Genomic DNA, 23,484 nt, shown 5'->3' with positions numbered 1-23,484 from the left:
AACAAAACCAAAGAATTACCAGATTGGAATGATAGTTAGAAATGGAGCTGGCCATTTGAATGTATTCTGAAAAAGCTTTAAAACAGTGTCTAAATTGGTTGTGACTGATTTGTGGGACAGCACAAGACAAAGAATGCGGAACAGATATGTATGCTGAAATGAATGATTGTGTCGTGTTGGGGCAAAAACAAGAAACAGCTAATTTTCTTCTTGTAGGCTCTGTTATTTTGATTGAGGAAGATGATTTAGAGGAGATGATTTGAATGGATTTGAGTGGATTTGAGGGTAATTTTTTTGTTGTTTTTTTGAGTGGATTTGTGAGTAATTGAGAGTGGATTTGAAAGTAAAGTTTGTGAGAATTAGTGTAAGATTTGATTGATATGATATATTTAAAAAATTAATTTAATTGGTAGAAATTTAAAATTACCAAAATATCCCTAATTATTAAAATAATATAAAATGTTATTTTTTAATGTTATATATAAATGTAAAAATATTTATAAAGAAAGTAAATTTATTAATAATTATTAAAATTAATTTTTAATTATTAAAAAGCAAATTTTGGATATGAAATCCAGTAAGTAACTGTATTATTTTATGATATAATTGTATTATTTTATTTTATTATATAAATGATATTTTAAAAATCTATGTGGGCAAATATGAAATTTTGATATGAATCTGTGCAAATCATTGCAGTGGAACAAAGAAGTCGAAATTGGAAAATCCCACAAATCTAATGCTTTCCTTCGCCTTCAATCCATGCAAACCAACGTGTATTAATCATCGCAAAACCTTCAAAATAGTAAATTATGCGCAAACGAAGAAAGCAGTAGTGCTTTTTCTCTGGGATGAATGAAGAATTTCATAGTCATTGAAAACTATAACAGACGAGCGCCACGTTTCCAACATAACATGATTTTTCAATCATGAAAAAAGGGAAAATTGCAATCATTCAAAGGCTTTGACGTTCTTGCTACGCAAATCATCAGCTAATCGGCTTCGGCTTCATATCTACACACTGGAAAATGATGAAAATGAGAATACAACAAGGATGAATTATGATATCATTGGTAAAAAATAAATTAATTGAAGTAAATTTTCTCATTGCACAAAGAATATTTTAGCTCTTTTAAACACTTGGAAGACTAGAATTATTTTGTTTAATAATTTCTAAACGGTAAATTTGAGAAATTAAAATCATATTAAAAGAAACACGTTTGGATAAACCTGGATTCATTCCAAATATTAAGATTAACCATATAATTAAGTCATTTTTAATATTATATATATGTGTGAATATTACAAATTTTAATGCCTACGGAATATCTCTTTTTACCTAACCAGAATAAATTGCTAACATTCTTAGCTTTACCTACTTTTTGACTTGTTTTTAAATCATCAAACTTCGTTTTAGAGGTTAATTAGTGTTTTATTTTGTTAACATTTATATGTTAACAAAATAAAACACTAATAAACCTAGTTAGTTTCTACAATTTCATAGAATTCTGATTAGTTTTGACGATTCTCTAAAAATATTTGTAAAAGACGTAGTTTCGTATAATTCAACTAATATCGATAGTATTTTAGAAACTCCTAATAATATATACGATTTTATAAAAATCTCTAGTAATACGGGTGGTTTTATAGAATTCCAGTTAGTTCTGGAATTCAGAAAACTCTTAGAAATAGGAATGGTTTTGGCGAAAATCGCCATTAACTCTGTGATAATGCTTTTTCCAGTAGTTCTTATAACTGTGGGAAACATATTTTCTGGAAGTTAAAACTCCTGGTAACGTCAAAAATAACTCTTACTAAAATTACATATTTTTGCAGTGATATGTTTTGTTTAAGTAAAAAAAGAAAAAAAATCAAATATCCGATAATATTTTTTTTAATTGTATCCATATATATATATATCATAATTCTCCCATTCTTTCTCCAAATTAAGAAAAAAAGAATAATTATATGAAACCCAGTATTCTTTCTTTTGAACTAAATTTTCTGTCCCAAAGACAAAGGATTGAATTTGTCATCTTTTATACTTTAATCCCCAACCCTTTCGGTTTTCTACTATACTATGCTAAATAAAGTGTAAGAGACTTTAGGAAAAGTGTAAGAGGCTTTAAGAAAAGTGTAAGAGACTTGAAGATATTTTCTATTGTAGCGACGGCAAGTCTATAATTTGTTTGGTCTACCTCATTTTTTTAGGGCTTTTAAATTCTTCCATTCACTTTTCTACTTTTGTTTTGGAGATTCACTTTCTTTTAATAAGTACACATAAATAGGATACTTATGCAATAAAAAAAAACGTAAACGAAAGAGTCATTCATTGCATTAAGTGGCCATCGTGTAAAAATCTCCCGAAACTTAATTATTAATTATGATGCAACGGGACAGCTACCTCAATGGGACACTTGTCCCAGATTAATTAATTACAATATTATTAAGCTTGTTAAGTTTTTGCTAAACAACCAGTACATTATAGTCCAACAACAACATTTTTTTCTTCAAAATTTAGTTAGATTGCCACTCAAGTATGTCTGTGAGAATCGTGTTTTTGCTTTAGGGTAACGTGTTTGATGATCGGCAGACACAGAAGGAAAAAAGAATTTGCTTGAACATATTCTGATTTGAGAGTTTCACTTTTTATATTCGATGATTTGGTGCAACTACGAGCGAGTTAGCAGACATGCAATGCAATGAAGAAAGTTTGCATTTAATCAAACATGAAGCCTGCATGTTTCGCCAAGTGTCCAAGACAAATTCCTGGTAACGTTTTTAGGTCTATTATTTTGACTTGGTTTGCCTCACGGCTTACACGTACATGTTTTGTTTTTTAGGAACTGACACGTATATGTAGATTAATAATGAACATATTTTTGTCATGATTACTCATAAAATGAGCAATACGAATCACGCGAGTGTTTAACTCTGAAATCACCACCACCATGGACTTGAATAGATCAACCGTGGTGCAATTCAATGAACTCAACCATGCATACGCAACGTTCATTCCAAAACTCACCAATTTCACTGACACATGTGCAACCCTTTGTATTATTGCTCAAATATAAATATGGAATTTATATTAAATAATGATGACATCTCGAACTCCTAATAGTTTTTATACTATAATTATTAAAAGTTCATTATTTATTATTAGATAAAAAAAAAGTATAACAATATTGAAACACTAGTTTTTTTTTTCTTTTTTCTACTCAATGATAACTCAAACTTGTCATGACTTTAAGGGTGGCTTGTATAACTTAATCGTTATCACAAAACAATTAATACAATTGGAAATAACTTCTTATTCTTAACCTAATTGCATGACTATGATAAACTAAATGTATAAAATTTAAATGATTGGCTCCCACTTCTTAACGCCATTGCAATGAAGTCAAAATGTAGGTAAAAAGGTTTGCTTACATTTTGAGGAAACTATGATATAAAAAGCATGTTATACCTATCACAGATAAAATAATTTATGCATGTACATTGAATTCAATACAAAGAAAATTTATGCAATAATCCGCCATCTCTTTCCCTTTAAACTTTAAAGGCTTATATAAAAATAATAATATCAAAATCAAAACACGACTTATGATTAGATTCGGTAGATTTCGGATGACATCTATAGAATCTATTATCTGTTTCATACATGTATAAAAATAGATTAACTCCCCATTATTTTTAAATTCCCCTATCTTAACTACGTGTTTAAATCTCAATGATGTCTTTTAGATGACATTTGCATATCATTTGCAACTAAGAAAGTGTGAGCTTCCATCTTTTATATTATGTGATGAGAAGCAAAATTTTTCTTACGTTTCCATATAGGAAAACAAGTATATTTATTTTGCCTAGATAAAAAATGATATAGAAAAGCTAAAAATAAATAGAATTGACACAAAAATGAAAAATAAATATAATTTTTTGTAAAAGAAAAACATAAGTAGAGAATATATATACACATTCATTTTGAATGTATTAAAATAAGAACAGAAAAAAACTAATCGTTTGGATGAGTGGAGGAGAGTATAAATAAATAATTTGAATGAAAATATTTGTGCATTCATTTAAATTTAATGTATATAGACAATCTTTTAACTCCAATATTTTTTAAGAGTAAAATTATATATCTTTTCAGTTTTTACGTTATAAGAATATTTAATCTTTAAGAAACTAAAAGAAATGGAGAGGTTTTCATTTATTGTTTAACTGATCATATGGGGAAATAAGTTTCTTATAAGTCCCTCAAAAAACCTCCTGTTTTTTTTTTCTTAAGAAAATTAAATTATTATTATTTTATTCTTCTTTTCTTTTCTCCATATGTTTCCTGGAGATAAAAGGTATAATCAATCATTTTAATTCATATTTCGTATTGTTCTTTACCACAAACTATAGAAGTTTTGCGTATGTTAAATATATAGTATAAAATTATGGAACCTAATCAAGCGAAGCATTGTTTTTATTGTGATAAATATAAAAACTATAAATATAAATCACATGATTTATTATATATTCATGTTAGTTGTTAACATTTTATTAATTATCACAATCACTTAAAAAACCATACATTTTTTTTTACTATTACTCAAACTTAATCTAATAATATTTGCAGTTGCTATTTTTCATAAAGAAGAATTGCCATTTAATGTATAAGTAAGTTACGAATCTATATATTATTCAGAAAGTTAACTTAAAAATATTTAATATGATATAACAGCAGAATTTATTCAAACAGAGATTCATAAATTTTGACATTTTTTTTTATCACGCTTGTATAAAGGATGAGTGTAAAATATCCAAATGAGTTAACATATTAGAATTTAAATGTTTACTCATTTTAAAGTTTTGATTAAAAAAATAAACATATTTGAAACAAACACGTGCTAATATTAAATTTATTATAACTTTTGTATCTAAAATATGCAGATAATAAAATAAATTCATTTTAAATTTAATAATAATAATAATAATAATAAAATAATGTAGTTATTCTCACCTGATATATAGACGCACACGTAAAAGTACGTTCATATTCGTCATGCTTATGAAAAATGTAGAATTAGTCCATACAACAAGATTCCTTGATGCAATAATTTCTGTATACGCTATTCATTTCTAGGATAATAAATATTTTTTAAAAATATATTACATATGCAAGTTAAATAATAAAATATATTTTTGACAGGAGTAATTTTATTAAAAAAAAAATATAGGTATTATAAGAGAAGAAAATATAATATTTTAAAAATGAAAAGTATTTTAAAATAAGTGAAAGTGTTTAAGGAGACATAATTTGAAATGGAAGAAGTGGTAGGCTTAGATTAATTTATAACGGGCATAAAATGTTGGGTAGCAATGAAATAGACGCGACCTACTTTACTTATATAGCAATTATCCGTTACTGGGAATTTAGAATAGATTCGAGTTCACATTTGGGAAAGACAACCGAGGAAGATGTTGGGTCACGTATTTGATGTTAAACTCAGGAAAATCAGTGGTCCTGAACAAAACAACGTTTGAAGTTTGATGGTAATACGAGAGACGGAGTGTTTGAGAAAGGCGCAGCGCAGACATTTGGCTCTGAACAGTTAAACATCTGCCAAGATTTTGGATTACAATCTAAATGTTACCCTAAATGGCGTACATGTGGTTGAACAAAATTTTTGACTTCACATCCGAAATTATTGTTTTGTCTGGTGTCATGTGAAAAATCATTTCCATATTTTGGGTAATTAAGAATGTTGGGTGATGGGCGGTTGGGGCGTGTTTGGAGTTGTGACAGTGGGAACAAGGAAGTTAAATTTACCCACTAAACGTGTTGAATTCAACAAACAACCCTTCTAATATATGGTGCTATGTAACTGACAGACGCCATGAATGTGTTGTGGTAATAAGGAAGGAAATTTTAATATTGGAAGTGTCCAGCTGAAGGGACACGGCATGTGGAAAGGAAAAGATGCCTTAACGTCATGGTGACGTAAGCTAAAAAGCTGCTTTTTGACAAGCCAAAAAGGTCAACATTAGACGATCCCTTCCCTTCTCTTCCCGGTATGGATATTCAAAAGTCAAACATAACAATCACAATTCACAATTCGTAAATCGCCTTCTCCCACACATAAATCTTCCCGTTGTTTTGGCTTTCCGTCACACGTGTCGCCCAGCCATCACCCCAATCTCCCTACACCTCTCGCTATATATATCCCTCTAACAAACCTCTGCCTCAACTTTCAATTCCTTCACACAAACACAACCTAAGCATTTTAAGATTTCTCCTTAGTTTCTTCTTATCCAATGACTAACGCACAAGGCGGCTCCATGTTGGTGGAGCCAAACACACACAAGCCCTTACACAAACCCAAATTTGGAGCTTTGTTGCACTCCGAACCCATCAACAACGATGCCGATAACTTCCAATATAACCACCGCACCAACGCCGCACACATGAACTACACCGATAGTAGCAATGATGTCTCTCCCTACTCTATGTCCCCATTGAACTACCCAAACCATTCTTCATCTCCTCTCAACAAGTCTCCATGGCTTTTACCCGCCTCACCCGCTATAAACCCCTTCCTCCACCACCACCAAGACCACCTCCCCGGCAACAGCCTCATCGGATCCCTCGTTCGCGAAGAGGGTCACATATATTCCTTGGCCGTTTCCGGTGACTTGTTATACACCGGCTCCGACAGCAAGAATATAAGAGTCTGGAAGCATCTCAAGGACTACACCGGCTTCAAATCAAGCAGTGGATTAGTTAAAACCATAATAATCGCCGGCGGAAAAATCTTCACCGGCCACCAAGACGGTAAGATCAGAGTGTGGAAGGTTTCCTCCAAGAATCCAAGCAAGCATAAACGCATCGGGAGCTTGCCAACGTTCAAAGATTACATGAAGTGTTCCATGAACCCAAAGAATTACGTGGAGGTTCGCCGCAACCGGAACGCGGTGAAGGTGAAGCACTTCGACGCCGTTTCGTCTCTCAGTCTGGACAAGGAGGAAGGCTTGCTGTACTCCGGGTCGTGGGACAAGACGGTCAAGGTGTGGCGCGTGGCGGATTTCAAGTGCTTGGAGTCGATCAACGCGCACGACGATGCGGTGAACGCGGTGGTGACGATGCCCGGAGGGTGCGTGTTGACGGGGTCAGCGGATGGGACGGTGAAGATGTGGAGGAGGGTGAGCGACGAGAAGGGGAAGAAGCCGAAGCATCTGTTGGGCAGGGTTTTGCTGAAGCAGGAGAACGCGGTTACGGCGCTGGCGGTGAACCGTGCGGGCACGGTGCTTTATTGCGGTTCCTCCGATGGTATGGTGAACTTCTGGGAGAATGACGAGAAGTGTGGGTTCACGCACGGTGGCGTTTTGAGGGGTCACAAGCAAGCCGTGCTCTGCCTGGCCGTGGCGGGGAACCTTCTCTTCAGTGGGTCTGCTGATAAGAAAGTGTGCGTATGGAAGCGCGACGAGAGTGGGTTCCACACCTGCCATTCGGTTCTGACGGGTCACGTGGGTCCTGTTAAATGTATCGCCGTGGAGGAGGATCAGGCGCAACCGGAGAAGCCTCGCAACAAGAAAGATGATCAGCGGTGGATTGTGTATACGGGGAGCTTGGACAAGTCGGTGAAGGTGTGGCGCGTGTCCGAACAGGCGCCGGAGTTGAGCTCGTTCCAAAGCTGGGCCAGTCCTGGTCCATTTACCACATAAACATTGTTTTGGTTAATTAGCTGAGTCATCGATAAACTTGTAAATACGCATGTCATTAATTGGATTTTTTACACTCCAGTTTGTACAAGCCTTGCAAAAGTTAATTAGTGAAGTGAACCAAGTTTTATTGGAAATTCATCTTAGAGTGGAAAGTTAATGATATTTAGTTTTCAACAGGAATTACTGGGAAAATTATATCGACACGACGACCTACCATGTAGCATGGATACGATATTTCCAGCTCCTGCATGCGCATGACTTTGCTCCACGGATGCAACCATTCACCCCACTTGCAATAAGACTAAGACAAATGAAGTAAAAATATCTACTAAGAATTATTTTCTAGAGCGGGTGAGCTCATCTTTTCTCCTCCACATATTCATCATCACATCATAATACTCTCACTAATTAACATATTATAACACTTCCTGCAACCAACTCATATCACACAACCTAATTAAATTCTAACAATCCTTATCAATAAAACTGTAATGGAGAAAACAACTCCGCAGCTAGCGCATTCAATCTTTGTTTGTGCTTGCAGGTTCCATTTCATCAGTGCACATGTTTGAAGACCACAGGTGGTTGGACATGTTTGAAGAAACCGATAATAAACTCTCGAACAAATCCAAGTTAATTTTAAGTCTATCTTAATCTCACAAAACAGACTTGTAAGTTATACTATCATAATGAGTTAAAGTCCATTGTAACGATTTGGGTCTACTCACTATTAGATCATTCATTAACATATAGTCTCATGTTTGAGATATTTATACTTCCACATGAAGAAATGTATTGAAAGTTTCATATCGACTTGAGAAAAATCAAATTAAAGTATATAAATAGATATAAATCTTACGTTACAAACCAATTTTATAAAATTATGTTAGACTTACAATTCTGTACCACAATTTTAATTGAAATTTTAATAAGTTAAGATAAATCAAAATTAAAGTGTAGATAATGTTGAAAGTTTTACATCGATAATATATAAGTAAAAGTAAAAACCTCATTATACAACAAGTTGATATTACGTTGTTTTTCATAAAAATGAAAAAAATAAATTTTGATACCGGTTAGGTTAGGTTCTGTTTTTGGTTGTTTCTCCACTTCACACGTTGAGGATAACGTGTGTTTTAAACGTGGGTGGAGAAGCATAGCTTTGTATTTCTGTTTTTCGGTATGTGTTACTCCTTTTGCTTCTATTATGTGTCTTTTTGTTAAAAATTTGGTAATTCTGATTTCTTTTCTGATCAGTTTTAGGTTCTTTAAAAATAAAAATAACTGCAATGCATTATAGAACACATGTTCCATAATAAAAACTTTTTTTATATTTTATTCAGAATGATAAACTACAAATTACAAGATCATGCCTAATTAAAAACTTTAAAAATTTAAAAATAAAAATAACTGCAAGTGCATTATAGAGCATTACAATACACTATAATAACCACTTAATCATTAGTAATTGACTCAATTTAATATATTAAATATATTATTATCCTTAGACTACTAGTAAATAAATATGTAAAAATTAGGAATTTTATTCGTTAAAGGATAAACAAACTTAACGAAACGTTTACTATAGAAATAAGATTTTGGTACTGAACGATAATCATAATTTTTGGAAATATGAATACTTAAATATAATTCTTAATATTATTAATAGATTTTTTTTTATAAATCGAGAGATAATACTTTATTTTTATTGAAATTTAAATTTGTTATCACACTAACTAATTTAATAAAAATAACAGTGATGTTTTCTTTAGTAAAATTTGTAAGGTTCCTCCCCTCCATGAAAGATAATGTTTTTGTTAGAAATCTGATTCAAAAATATTCATAAAAGAACTATTTTCTCAAAATGTTATGTTTTTTTTTTTCTCAAAGTAAACAAAATCCAGAAATTAAGTAGTTTATATTATAAAAAAGAAATTATACCAAATCAATTAGATTATCGTGAATAGTTATTTTTTTTCCTAGATTTTAATATATAATATATTTACAGTGATTGAATTTAATAGCTGGAACTATTTTGTATTAGATATTTTATACTGTAGATAATACTATAAAAAAATTATTACATAAATATTGATGGATATATATGGCTTCTTCCAACAATACGTAATATAATATTTGAATATGTATTTTATAAATACAAGATGTAGTAGTTGTGAATAGGACATAAATGTTAGAATTAGTTAAATATTTGGTTTTTTCAAATATAGTTATCATATGAGTATGTGTTTGTGTTATCAAACTTGAAACAATGCATATTATCATATTTTCACATTTCAGCACTTGGATACATTCAGAATGTAAAATGAGTGTATCCAACGAGACAGAAAAATAATAAATTCTAATAGTTTTTCATGAGTTTACTTCAGTTTTTTAAAATATTCAAAACATTAAAAAAAATGGTAAAATACATTTTTAGTCCTATACTTTAGGGCAATTTTGGTTTTAGTCCATTTTTAAACTAAGGTACAATTTAGTCCTTCAACTTTAGAAAACTCTAATTTTAGTCTTTTTTTACCAATTTTTTTTAACTTTATTTGTTGTTTCAAACGCGTTTCTCATTTAACATTGAATCAAAAATGTGTCAAACAGTGTAAACAATCCAAATGCTATAATGAAACGTGCTTGAAACAACAAATAAAGTTAAAAAAATTTGGTAAAAAAGACTAAAACCAGAGTTTTCTAAGGTTGAAAGACTAAATTATACCTTAGTTTGAAAATGGACTAAAACCAAAATCGCTCCAAAGTATAGGGACTAAAAACATATTTAACCCTTAAAAAAAATATAAAACCTATTTTAAATGAATTAGATAGTCACAAAAATCAGTTATTTTTTTGAATAAATCAAATTCATAGTTATAAACATATAAATAAATTTTCATTTTGTTAAAAAAATTGGAAACATAATCTATCTCTATTTTTCACATTTGAATCACCTTATTGTTTTTTTTAAAAAAAAAAACATAATGTAACACAGCCCCATATAAAGCACGAAAAGAAGAAGAAAAAATTGAAAATAGTGTAAATGAAATACGACAAAAAAAAATAATTAAGAAATTAAAACGAAGTTAACAAAGTAACAAATTATAAAAAGAAAGAATATATTAAGGCTATATATGTGATACAAGGTCAAGGTTAAAAAGCCATATATACGTACTCTAATTGATTTTACTTGGCTTAAGAAATTACATTTTTAAAACTATATTTTAAAATAATATAAATAAATATATCATCTAAAATAAAATTAGAGTGTAGAGGAATTATAAAATAAAAAAGATATTTATATATGTTAGTTATTTTGTGTACATTGAAGGTGAAAGATAATAAAAGTAATACTGATATTAGTTTCTTCGAGGTAATACAAGCATAGCTTTCTATATCTTACTTAATAAAAGAGTAAACAAAGTAATTTAAGTGTTCTTTTCAAAGAAACCTAACTAGTTTATCATTCTTTTTAAGTTTCAAAATTCATAATTCTGAATAAGATCTACTTCCATTCCATATCAACTTGTTTTTCTTCTTTCATTTCACTTCAATGTATATACATACAATCTAATATATACATCTTCCCAAACATTAATTAACTTCACTTTACAATAAACTAATAAAATATTGTACATAATTAATTACATTGTTGATTTCTACTTTGCAAATGTCTCTCGTTCTCGTTTCGATAGTCACCAATATCACTGTTGTTGTTTAGCAAAATATTGCTTGAGTTATTATGTAAGCTGCTGACATTGATTTTATTATTGCTAACATCATTATTGATTTTAGCATGGTCTCGATTCTGATTGATATTGTTCCCGATGCTTTCAGAACCCTTGTAGTTTCTATCATTGGAATTTCTATTCAGATTACTTTTAATCTTGTAATCGTTGAGATCATTGAAATTGTCATTGTTTTCAGTGTTGTTGTGATTGAGTTCATCCTTGTAAGAATTGCTTTTACTAGAATGACTACTATTTTTGCTGCTACAAACATCATTGTTTTTTTGGTTTTTGTAGTCACTAACATTTCTTTTAACACTATCATTCTTAGAATTGACGTTTCCAAAAAGGTTATGATTGTTGTTATCATTGTCAGTACTCTTAGAACTACCATCATTATCATTACTGCAAATAATTTTCCCATTGTCGTAAACATTATTACGATTGTTGTTTCCCTTTCCGTTGGCCTTAAAATTGACATTGTTGGTGATGTTGTTGGAATTGCTATTGGTATTACTTTTAATCTTGTAGTCATTGAGATTGTTGCAATTGTCATGACTTTCAGTGCTATTATTGTTAAGTTCATCCTTGTGGGAATTGCTTTTATCAGTATGACTATTATTTTTTCTCCCACAAACACCATTATTTTTTAGGTTGTTATAATCACCAACACTTTTTTTAGCACTATCATTCTTGGCATTGATGTTGCCATAAAGGTTGTTGTTGTTGTCATCATTGTCACCTCTCTTAGAATAACCAGCATTACCCTCGTCATTATAATTGCTACCTTTGTTAACACCATCGTTATTACAAATGACATTTCCATTGTCGTAAACACTATTACGATTGTTGTTTCCATTTCTGTTGCCCGTAGAATTTACATTGATGTTGATATTGTTGGAATTGCTATTGGGATTACTTTTAATCTTGTAGTCGTTGAAATTTTTGCTATTTTCTTTTCTTTCAGTGCTATTATTGTTGAGTTCATCCTTGTAGGAATTGTTTTTATTGGTATGACTATTACTTTTGCTACCACAATCACCATTATTTATTAGGTTGTTATAGTCACCAACATTTCTTTTTGCACTATCATTCTTGGGGTTGGTGTTGTCATAAAGGTTGCGATTGTTGTCATTATTATTGCTTCTCTTATAATCAACATCATTACCCTCGTCAATATAATTGCTACCTTTTTTAACACCATCATTACGACAAATGGCATTCCCATTCTCGAAAACACTATTATGGTTATTGTTTCCTTTTCCGTTGCCCTTAGAATTACCATTGTTATTGATATCGTTGAAATTCCTATTGAGATTGCTTTTAATCTTGTCGTCATTGAGATTGTTGCAATCATCATTCCTTTTAGTGCTATTATTGTTGAGTTCATCGTTGTAGGGGTTGCTTTTATCAGTATGACTATTACTTTCGCTGCCACAAACACCATTATTTTTTAGGCTGTTATAGTCATTAACATTTCTTTTAGCACCATCACTCTTGGGGTTGACATTGCCATAAAGGTTGCGATTGTTGTCATCATTGTCACCTCTCTTGGAATTATAATCAATACCCTTGACACTATAATTACTACCTTTCTTAACTCCACCATTATTGTAAATGAGATTCCCATTGTCGTAAAAATTATTATGATTGTTATTTTCCTTTCTGTTGTCCTTAGAATTAACATTGTTGTTGATATTTTTGGAATTGCTATTGAGATTGCTTCTAATCTTGAAATCGTTGAGATTGTTACAATTGTCATTGCTTGTTGTGCAATTATTCTTATGTTCATCGTTGTAGGTATTGTTTCTATCAGTATGACTATTACCTTTGTTGCCATAAACACCATTATTGTTTAGGTTGTTATAGTCCTTAGCATTTCTTTCAACACCATCATTCTTGCAGTTGGAGTTGCCATAAAGGTCACGATTTTTGTCATCATTGCGACCTCTCTTAGAACTACCATCATTACCCTCATTATTATAATTTCCACCTTTTTTAACACCATCATTATTGCAACAAACATTCCCATTGTCGTAGACACTACTACAATTGTTGTTTCCTTTTCGATTGTCCTTAGAAGTAACATTGTTGTTGATGTTGTTAGAATTTTGATTGAGATTGGTTTTAATCTTGTAGTCGTTGAGATTGTTGCAATTATCATAGCTTTCTATGCAATTATTATTGAGTTCATCGTTGTAGGACTTGCTTTTATCCGTGTGACTATTACTTTTGCTGCCAAGAACACTATTATTTTTTAGGTTGATATAGTCATTATCATTTCCTTTAGCACCATCATTCTTGTGGTTGTCGTTGCCATAAAGGTTGTGATTGTTGTCACCTCTATTGGAACTACCATCATTAACCTCGTCATTATAATTTCTACTTTTTTTAACAACATCATTATTGCAAATGACACTCTCATTGCCGTAAACACTATTACGACTGTTATTTTCTTTTCCGTTACCCTTAGAATTAACATTGTTGCAGATGTTGTTGGAATTGTTATTGAGAATGTTTTTTATCCGGTTGTCATTGAGATTGTTGAAATTGTCGTTGCTTTTAATGCTTTTATTATTGAGTTCATTGTCGAAGGAATTGCTTTTATCAGTAGCAATATTAAATTTGCTTCCACAAACACCATTACTTTTTAGGTTGTTATTGTCAGCCATATTTCCTTTAGCACCGCCATTCTTGGGGTTGGAGTTGCCATAAAGGTTACAATTGTTGTCATCATTTTCACCTCTTCTAGAACTACCATCATTACCTTTATCAATATAATTGCTACCATTTTTAACATCATTTTTGCAAACGACATTCCCAATGTCGTAAACACTAGTACGATTGTTGTTTCCCTTTCCGTTGTCATTAGAATTAACATTATTTTTTATGTTGTTGGTATTGCTATTGAGATTGCTTTCAATCTTGTAATTGTTGAAATCGTTGTTATTGTCTTCTCCTTCAGTGCTATTTTTGTTGAGTTCTACGTAAGAGGAATTGCTTTTATTTGTATGATTGTTACTCTTGTTGTCACAAACACCATTAGTTTTTAGGTTGTTATAATCTCTAACATTTCTTTTAGCACCATCGTTCTTGAGGTTGGTGTTGCCATGAAGGTTGTAATTGTTGTCATCATTGCCACCTCTCTTAGAACTTCCATCATTAGTCTTTTCATCATAATTTCTACCATCATTATGGCAAAAAACTTTCTCGTTGTCAAAAACACTATTATAGTCATTGTCTCCCTTTTTGTTGCCCTTAGAATTAACATTGTTGTTAATGTTGTTTGAATTGCTATTGAGACTGCTTTTAATCTTGTAGTCGCTTGGATTGTTGCAATTGTCATTTCTTTTAGTACAACTATTATTGAGTTCATCCATGTAGGAATTGTTTTCATCAGTATGACTATTACTTTTACTGCCACAAAGACCATTACCTTTTAAGTTGCTATAACCACTAGCATTTTGTTTAACACTATCATCCTTGGGGTTGGGTTTGCCATAAAAGATGTAATTGTTGTCACCGTTGTCACTTTTCTTTGCGCTAGCATCATTACCCACATCATTATAATCTCTACCTTTTTCAAAACCATCATTGTTGCAAATGACGGTCCCATTGTCATGAATGTTAATACAATTGTCGTTTCCCTTTCCATTGCCCTTTGAATTAACATTGTTGTTGATGTTGTTGGAAATGTTATTGATATTACTTTCGATCTTGTAGTCATTGGAATTGTTTTTATTGTCTTTTCTTTTAGTGCTATTTATGTTGGGGTCACCATTATAGGAATTGTTTTTATCAGTATGAATATTACTTTTGCTGCCATAAACACCATTATTTTCTAGGTTGTTATAGTCACTAACATTTCTTTTAGTACCATCATTCTTGGGGTAGGAGTTTCCAAAAGGGTTGAGATTGTTGTCATCGTTGTCACCTCTCTTAGAACTACCATCATTATTCTTGTCATTATAATTGCTACATTTTTTAAGACCATCATTATTGCCAATGGCATTCCCATTATTGTAAACACTATTACGATTGTTATTTCCCTTTCCATTGGACTTAGAATTAACATTGTTGTTGATGTTGTTGCAATTGTTATTGAGATTGCTTTCAATCTTGTATTCATTGAAAGTATTGCTATTGTCTTTTCTTTCAGCGACATTTTTGTTAAGTTCTTCATTGTAGGATTTTGTTTTATCCGTATGACTATTTCTTTTGCTGTTACAAACACCATTATGTTGTAGGTTGCTATAGTCACGAACATTTCTTTTAGTATCATCATTCTTCAGATAGGCATTTCCAAAAAGGTTGAGATTGTTGTCATCATTGTTATCTCTCTTAGAACTACCATTATTATTCTCGTCATTATAATCTCTACCATTTTCAACACCATCATTATTGCAAATGACATTCCTTTTATCGTAAGCACTATTACGATTGTTGTTTCCCTTTGCATTGCCCTTACAATTAACATTGTTGTTGGTGTTGTTGGAATTGCTATTGAGATTGCTTTCAATCTTGTAGTCATCGATATTGTTGCTCTTTTCTTTTCTTTCGGTATTATTTTTGTTGTGTTCTTCATTGTAAGAATTTCTTTTATCTGTATGGCTATTTCTTTTGGCGTCACAAACACCATTATTTTCCAGTTTGTTATAATTACTAACATTTCTTTTGGCACCATCATTCTTGAGGCAAGTGTTTCCAAAAAGGTTGAGATTGTTCTCATCATTGTCACCTCTCTTAGCACTACCATCATTATACTTGTCATTATAATTGCTACCTTTTTTAACATTATAATTATTGCAAATAACATTCCCATTGTCGTAAACACTATTAAGATTGTTGTTTTCATTTTCATTGCCCCTAGAATTAATGTTGATGTTGTTGGAATTGTTGTTGAGATTGTTTTCAATAATGTAATCATTGAAATTGTTGCTATTGCCTTTTCTTCCAGTGTTGTTTGTGTTGAGTTCTTCGTTGTAGGAATTGCTTTTATCTGTGTGACTATTTCTTTTCCTATCACAAACATCATTATTTTTTAGGCTGTTATGGTCACCAACATTTCTTTTTGTACCATCATTCTTGAGATTAGCTTTGCCATGAAGGTTGGGATTGTTGTCATCATGGTCAACTCTCTTAGAAATATCATCATTACTTTTTTCGTTATAACTGCTACCTCCTTTAACATCATCATTATTGTCAATGACATTCGAATTGTCATAAACATTATTACTGCAATTGTCATTTCTTTCAGTATTATTATTACTGAATTCAACCATGGAGGAATTGCTTTTATTAGTGTGACTATTACTTTTGCTGCCAAAAGCACCATTAATTTTTAGGTTGTCATAGTCACTAACATTTCTTTTAGCACCATCATTCTTGAGGATTGCGTTGCCATAATTGTTGCAATTGTTGTCATCGTTGTCACTTTTCTTTGAACTAGCATAATTATCCACCTCATTATAATTGGTACCTTTTTTAACACCGTCATTATTGCAAATGACATTCCCATTGTCATAAACGTTATTACGATTGTTGTTTCCCTTTCCATTTCCCTTAGAATTAACATTGTTGTTGATGTTCTTGGAATTGCTATTGGGATTGCTTTCAGTCTTGTAGTTGTCGAAATTGTTTCTGTTGTCTTTTCTTTCAGTGTTATTATTGTTGAGGTCATCATTGTAGGAATTGCTTTTATCAGTATGAGTATTACTTTTGCTGCCATAAACATCATTCTTATTTAGGTTGTTATAGTCACTAACATTTATTTTACTACCATCATTCTTTGGGTAGTCATTTCCAAAAAGGTTGAGATTTTTGTCATCATTGTCACCTCTCTTAAAACTATCATGATTATTCTTGTCATTATAATTGCTACCTCTTTTAACACCATCATTATTGCAAATGACATTTCCATTGTCATAAAAATTATTACGGTTGTTATTTCCCTTTTCGTTGCCCTTAGAATTAATATTGTTGTTGATGTCGTGGGAATTGCTATTGAGATTTTTTTCAATTTTGTAGTCGTTGAAATTCTTGCTTTTGTCTTTTCTTTCAGTGCTATTTTTGTTTAGTTCTTCGTTGTAGGAATTACTTTTGTCTATATTACCATTTCTTTTGCTATCACAAACACTGTTATTTTTTAGGTTGTTATAGTCATTAACATTTCTTTTAGCACCATCATTCTTGGAGTGGGAATTCCCAAAAGGGTTAAGATTGTTGTCATCATTGTCACTTCTCTTAGAACTACCATCATTATTTTGGTCTTTATAATTGCTACCTTCTTTAACACCANCATTATTGCAAATGACATTTCCATTGTCGTAAACACTATTACGATTGGGGTTTCCCTTTCCATTGCCCTTGTAATTAACGTTGTTGTTGGAATTGCTATTGATATTGCTTTCAATCTTGTGGTCATTGAAATTGTGGCTATTGTCTTTTCTTTCATTGATATTTTTGTTGAGTTCTTCGTTGTAGGAATTACTTTTATCTGTATGACTATTTCTTTTGTTATCACAAACACCATTATTTTTTAAGTTGTTATAGTCACTAACATTTCTTTTAGCACCATCGTTCTTGGTATAGACATTTCCAAAAAGATTGAGATTGTTGTCATCTTTGTCACCTCTCTTAGAACTACCATCATTATTGTCGTCATTATAATTGCCTACTTTTTTAACACCACCATTATTGTAAATGAGATTCCCATTGTCGTAAACATTATTGCTATTGTTGTTTCCCTTTCCATTGCCCTTAGAATTAACATTGTTGCTAATGTTGTTTGAATTACTATTGAGATTGCTTTCATTGTTGTAGTCGTTGAAATTGTTACTATTGTCTTTTCTTTCAATGTTATTTTTGTTGAGTTCTTCATTGTAGGAACTTCTTTTATCTGTATGACTATTTCTTTTGCTGTCACAAACTCCATTATTTTTTAGGTTGTTATATTCACTAACATTTCTTTTAGCACCATCATTCTTGGGGTTGGCGTTGCCATGAAGGTTGTTATTGTTGACATCATGGTCACCTCTCTTGGAACTATTATCATTGCCCTTGCTATTATAGTTGCTACCTTTTTTAGCATCGTCATTATTGCAAATGGCATTCCTATGGTCATAAACACTATTACGATCATTGTTTCCCTTTTCAATTCTCTTAGAATTGACATTTTTGTTGATGTTGTTGTCTTTGTCTTTGTCTTTTCTAACACAATCAATGTTGCGAATGTGATTACCATTGTCCTTATTTTTTGTGTCATCATCATTGTTTGGAATATTATTACCATAAACCCCATTGCAAGTATGATCAGCATGACCTTTACTCTTAGAAGTTCCGTTATTGTTGGCATTGTAATTATTGCCACTAATCTTTGGATCATCATTCTTATGGATCTTCTCGTAAGCAACATAACAATTGTTGACTCTATCCTTAGAGTTGTTAATGTTGCTTGTGTTGCCAACATTAACACCACTCTTAAAGTCACCATTCTTGAAATTACTATCAACTTTTCTAGAAGCACTATCATCTTTCACAATCTTTTTGTCATTTCCACCCCTTTTAGCATCACTATTGCTGGAAATGTTGTTGACATAAGAATCATCACAGTCATAAATATTATTGTCACCACTCATAGATGTTTTATTATTTCTTTTGTCATTTTTGTTTTCTCTATTTTTAGCTTCATCTCTGCTTTGGATATTATTCTTATTGTGATAAACACTTGCATGAATGTTCTTTCCATTGTCACCACTCTTAAAATTATCATCTTTCATAATCATTTTGTCATTTCCACCTTTTTTAACGTGACTATTGGGGATGTTGTTGACATAAGAATCATCATAATCATAAATATTTTGGTCACCACTCATAGAGGTTTTATTACTTTTTTGGTCACTTTTGTTTCCTCCATTTTTAGAACCATCACTATTTTGGATATTATTGTCATTATAAGCACATGCATGAATGTTGTTTCCATTGCTACTACTCTTAGAATTATCATCTTTGATAATTTTCTTGTCATTTCCTCCACTTTGAACATTATGACTGTTGGGGATATTGTTGAAATAAGAATCATCACAATCATAAATATTGTTGTTACCACTCATAACAGTTTTATTATTCCTTTTGTCAACTTTTTGTTTAGCATTATCACTATTTTGGATATTATTCTCACTGTGATAAACACTTGCATGAAGGTTGTTTCCATTGTCATCACCCTTAACATTATCACCTTTCACAATCTTCTTGTCATTTCCACCTCTTTTAACATCATGATTGTTGGGCGTGTTGTTGGCATAAGAATCACCACAATCATAGATATTATTGTCACCACTTGTTAAAGTTTTATTATTTCTCTTGTCCTTTTTGTTTTCTCTATTTCTAACATCATCGTTATTTTGGACATTATTCTCTATGTGATAAGCACGTGTATGAATGTTGTTTCTATCATCATCACTCTTAGAACTATTATCTTTCATAATATTCTTATCATTTCCAGCTCTTTTAGTATCAATACTGGTAGTGATGTTGTTGACATAAGAATCACTAGAGTCATAGATATTGTTATTGCCATTCATAAATGCTTTTGCATTCCTTTTATCGGTTTTATTCTTAGCATTATCACTATTTTGGATATTATTTCCATTGTGATAAGCACTTGGATGAATGTTGTTTCCATTGCCACCACTGTTGGAAAGATCATTATTGGAATTTTTGTCTCTGATGTCATTAATTTTATTGCTAACATTCTTGTGATATTTGTTGGTATTGTCATTGTCATTGCTTTTAGTGCTATCACTATTGCATATATTGTTTCCATTTGCATATCCACTATCATAGTTCATATTGCTAATTTGATTGACAGTGTTTTTACCTGCATTGATGTTGCGATTGTTGTCAATGTCAATGCTTTTGCCACTACCATTGTTACAATTGTTGTCGTGGTTGCATATATCTTCTCCTTTGTTGTGAACATTGATGTCATTCTTAATGTTTTTTTCATTGCAGCGGTTATAATTGAGGTTGATGCCTTTAACAATATCTTCATCTTTTTGTTCGTTGTTACTTTCATACTTAATACTTCGAATATCATCAACACTGGTGCACTTGTCTCCATTGATTTCAACATCACCAATTTTGCAGTTGTCTTTATTGTTGGTGGTTTTAGTCCTAACACTCTTTTTGTACTTGCTGTCATTGTCATTCTCAATCCCTTTAATAGTGTTATTGTCTTGGTTGTTAATAACAATGTCTTTACTCTTTATGCTCTCAAAGTTGCAACTACTTCTGTTGTTGGCATGAGCACTACCATTGTTATGGTTGTTGTCGCTATTGTTGTTACTTTTAAGACCATTAGTATTGTGATATGTGTTGTCATTGTCAATGTATCTACCAATATCAGCATTGTTCTTGTTGTTGCTAATGTCAATATTTTTACTTACACTTGTGCTGTGATTGTTATCCGTGTCAATTCTTTTACCACCATAACTGGTATGATTGTTGTATTGGTTGTCGAAGTCATTGCTAATGTTTTTAGTGCCATGATTGTCGTAGTTATTGTTGTCAACTTCTTTACTTCTGTCAATACTGTAATTGCTCTTGTTGTTGACATAAGCACCACCATTGCTATAGTCGATCCCTGTACTAATATCAACTTTATTATTGTTGATAATATCATTGTTTTTACTTCCATCCATGTTACAACTGTTGTCAACGTTGGTGCTTTTACCAGCATGAATGCTATAATTGTTGTTGAATTTGTTGTCATTCTCATTCTTAATGCTTTTAGCATTGCATTCAATGTTGTGAGTGCCTTTAGTTGTAGTGCTATGAATATTACAATCAGTTCTCTTATAAACATCGTCGTCACCATTGTGGTTACTTTGATGACCATGAATGTGGTGGTTTTCATTGTCATTGCCAATGCGTCTACCAATATCAACATTGTTGTTGGTGTGAGTGTTTTTACTTACCCTTTTAACGTCATTGACGTCATTCTTATTATCATCATCAACATTTCTATGGTCATTCTTAATGCTTTTAGCATTATTTGTGTTCCTCCCATAATCATCTCTGTTGTGCCTGTGGTCATGAATGTCAGCCGAAATGTAATATCTGTCTTCTCTATCGTGAGTGGGAGTGGTGATAGAAGCATCACTGTTAGGGTTATCAAGGTCGTTTTCATTGCTAATAATGGACTTTGATGGGGTGGAACAATTAGTTTCTGCTATGGAAGAATTAACACTCATTGTTCTTGGTGAGGAATAGGAAGAACTGATATGATTCAAAGTGGTCTTGCATTGGATGGTGGCCTCCAACAGTTGTTCAGACACATGCCAGACCTTCACCGAGTTGTCCAAGCTCCCAGTATAGACAATCCATCCTTGTTCCCTTTGCTCCACAGCAATGCACTTAACAGGTCCTGTATGACCTATCAAAACTGAATGACATGTGTGGAATCCATTTTCACTGTGCCTCCACACACACACATTATTATCCACTGAGCCACTGAATACGAGGTTCCCCGCCGTGGCAAGGCAAAGCACGGCGAGCTTGTGACCCCTTAAAACATCACCCTGCAAGTACTCACCTTTATGGTCACACTCCCAAAAGTTCACCAACCCATCTGAAGAACCACAGTAAACTATTGTAGCCATGCAGTTCACTGCCAACGCTGTAACAGCATTTTCTTGCTTTAGCAAAATCCGATCCAACACATGTTTAGGCTTCTTCTCTTTATCCCCCTTTTTCACGTTCACTCTCCTCCATAACTTCACCGTCCCATCTGCAGACCCTGTTAATACGCTTCCTTCAAGCAGCGCTACCACCGCATTCACTGCATCATTGTGTGCAGGGATAGAATCTAAGCATTTTGAATCCGCCAAACGCCACACCTTCAGCGTCTTGTCCCACGATCCAGAGTATAACAGCCCTGCTTCTTTGTCCAAGCTTAGACTCGAAATGGCATCAAAGTGTTTCACCTTCACCGCGTTTCGGTTTCGTCGAACCTCCACGTAGTTCTTTGGGTTCATGGAGGATTTCACGTATTCTTTAAACGTGGGCAAGCTCCCTATTCGTTTGTAGTTATATGGATTCTTGGATGAAACTTTCCACACTCTAATCTTTCCGTCTTGATGGCCGGTGAAAATCTTCCCATCAGAGATTACTATGGTTTTGACCAAACCACTGCTTGATTTGAAACCGGTGAAGTCCTTGAGATGCTTCCAGACTCTTATGTTCTTACTGTCGGAGCCTGCATATAACAATTCTCCAGAAACAGCTAAAGAATAAATGTGACCTGTTTCGCGGACGAGGGATCCAATGAGCTCAGTTTCCGGGGAATAATAATCTTCGTTGTGGTGGTTTCCGGTTGAGCTGGGTAATGACCAAGGAGACTTTTTGATCGGAGAAGAAGTGTTGGGATGGTAGTTCCATGGGGACATGGTGTAGGGAGAGGCATTATTGCTGTTGGCATCGTCGTAATTGTGACTATGGTTAAGGTTGAAATCATCGTCCTCACTGTTGAAACTGATAAATGAGGTTGGTTCATAAGGTGATAACGTTTCGAATTTCGGTTTATGCAAGGCGTTGTGTGTATTTAGCTCCACTAACATGGAGCCGCCGCCATGTGCATTTGTCATTCAATATCTAGAGAAAACGAACATCAACGAGGAATTCAATGGAAAATGTTAGATTTTGTTGGTTTCAAAGACTGTAACATAAGGAAACAACATTTGAAAATGTTAAGAATTTTTGTCTCAGGTTGCATTTGTGTAGCAAAGTTGAAATTTGTGCCATAGGTTAAGAAAAGCATATACATATAAAACTAGAGGTGGAGAATCGATGAGATAATAGACTAATATTTAAGGTAATAAAATGATGTTTGATATTTTTTTTTTCTATTATTCGGCACACATTTTTCTACTGATATCTACTATTAGAATGTTATATTTTGCCTATCTATATATGGTGTCAAACCATTAATGTTTTACCTTTTAAAAATATAGCTTTGCCTTTTTAAAAAGAAATGCAGTTATTC

General features: G+C 32.3%; 2 protein-coding genes across 2 annotated transcripts; one reads left to right on the top strand and one right to left on the bottom strand.

Annotated features, from left to right (window-relative positions):
- Positions 1–6,225: 6,225 nt before the first annotated feature.
- On the top strand, positions 6,226–7,873 carry LOC106755274 (protein JINGUBANG). The gene has a single exon (XM_014637389.2). The coding sequence runs from the start codon at positions 6,307–6,309 to the stop codon at positions 7,711–7,713; it is 1,407 nt and encodes a 468-aa protein (XP_014492875.1). The 5' UTR covers positions 6,226–6,306; the 3' UTR covers positions 7,714–7,873.
- Positions 7,874–11,353: 3,480 nt separating this feature from the next.
- LOC106778408 (AP2/ERF domain-containing protein PFD0985w-like) lies at positions 11,354–23,086 on the bottom strand. Its single transcript, XM_014666369.1, has one exon. It carries the CDS (start codon positions 23,084–23,086, stop codon positions 11,354–11,356), a length of 11,733 nt encoding a protein of 3,910 aa, XP_014521855.1.
- Positions 23,087–23,484: the final 398 nt, after the last annotated feature.

This window comes from Vigna radiata, chromosome 2, assembly GCF_000741045.1.
Source record: "Vigna radiata var. radiata cultivar VC1973A chromosome 2, Vradiata_ver6, whole genome shotgun sequence".
NCBI lineage: Eukaryota > Viridiplantae > Streptophyta > Magnoliopsida > Fabales > Fabaceae > Vigna > Vigna radiata.
Note: the sequence above shows the minus strand (reverse complement) of the source record. Positions and strands in the feature narration are given on the sequence as shown.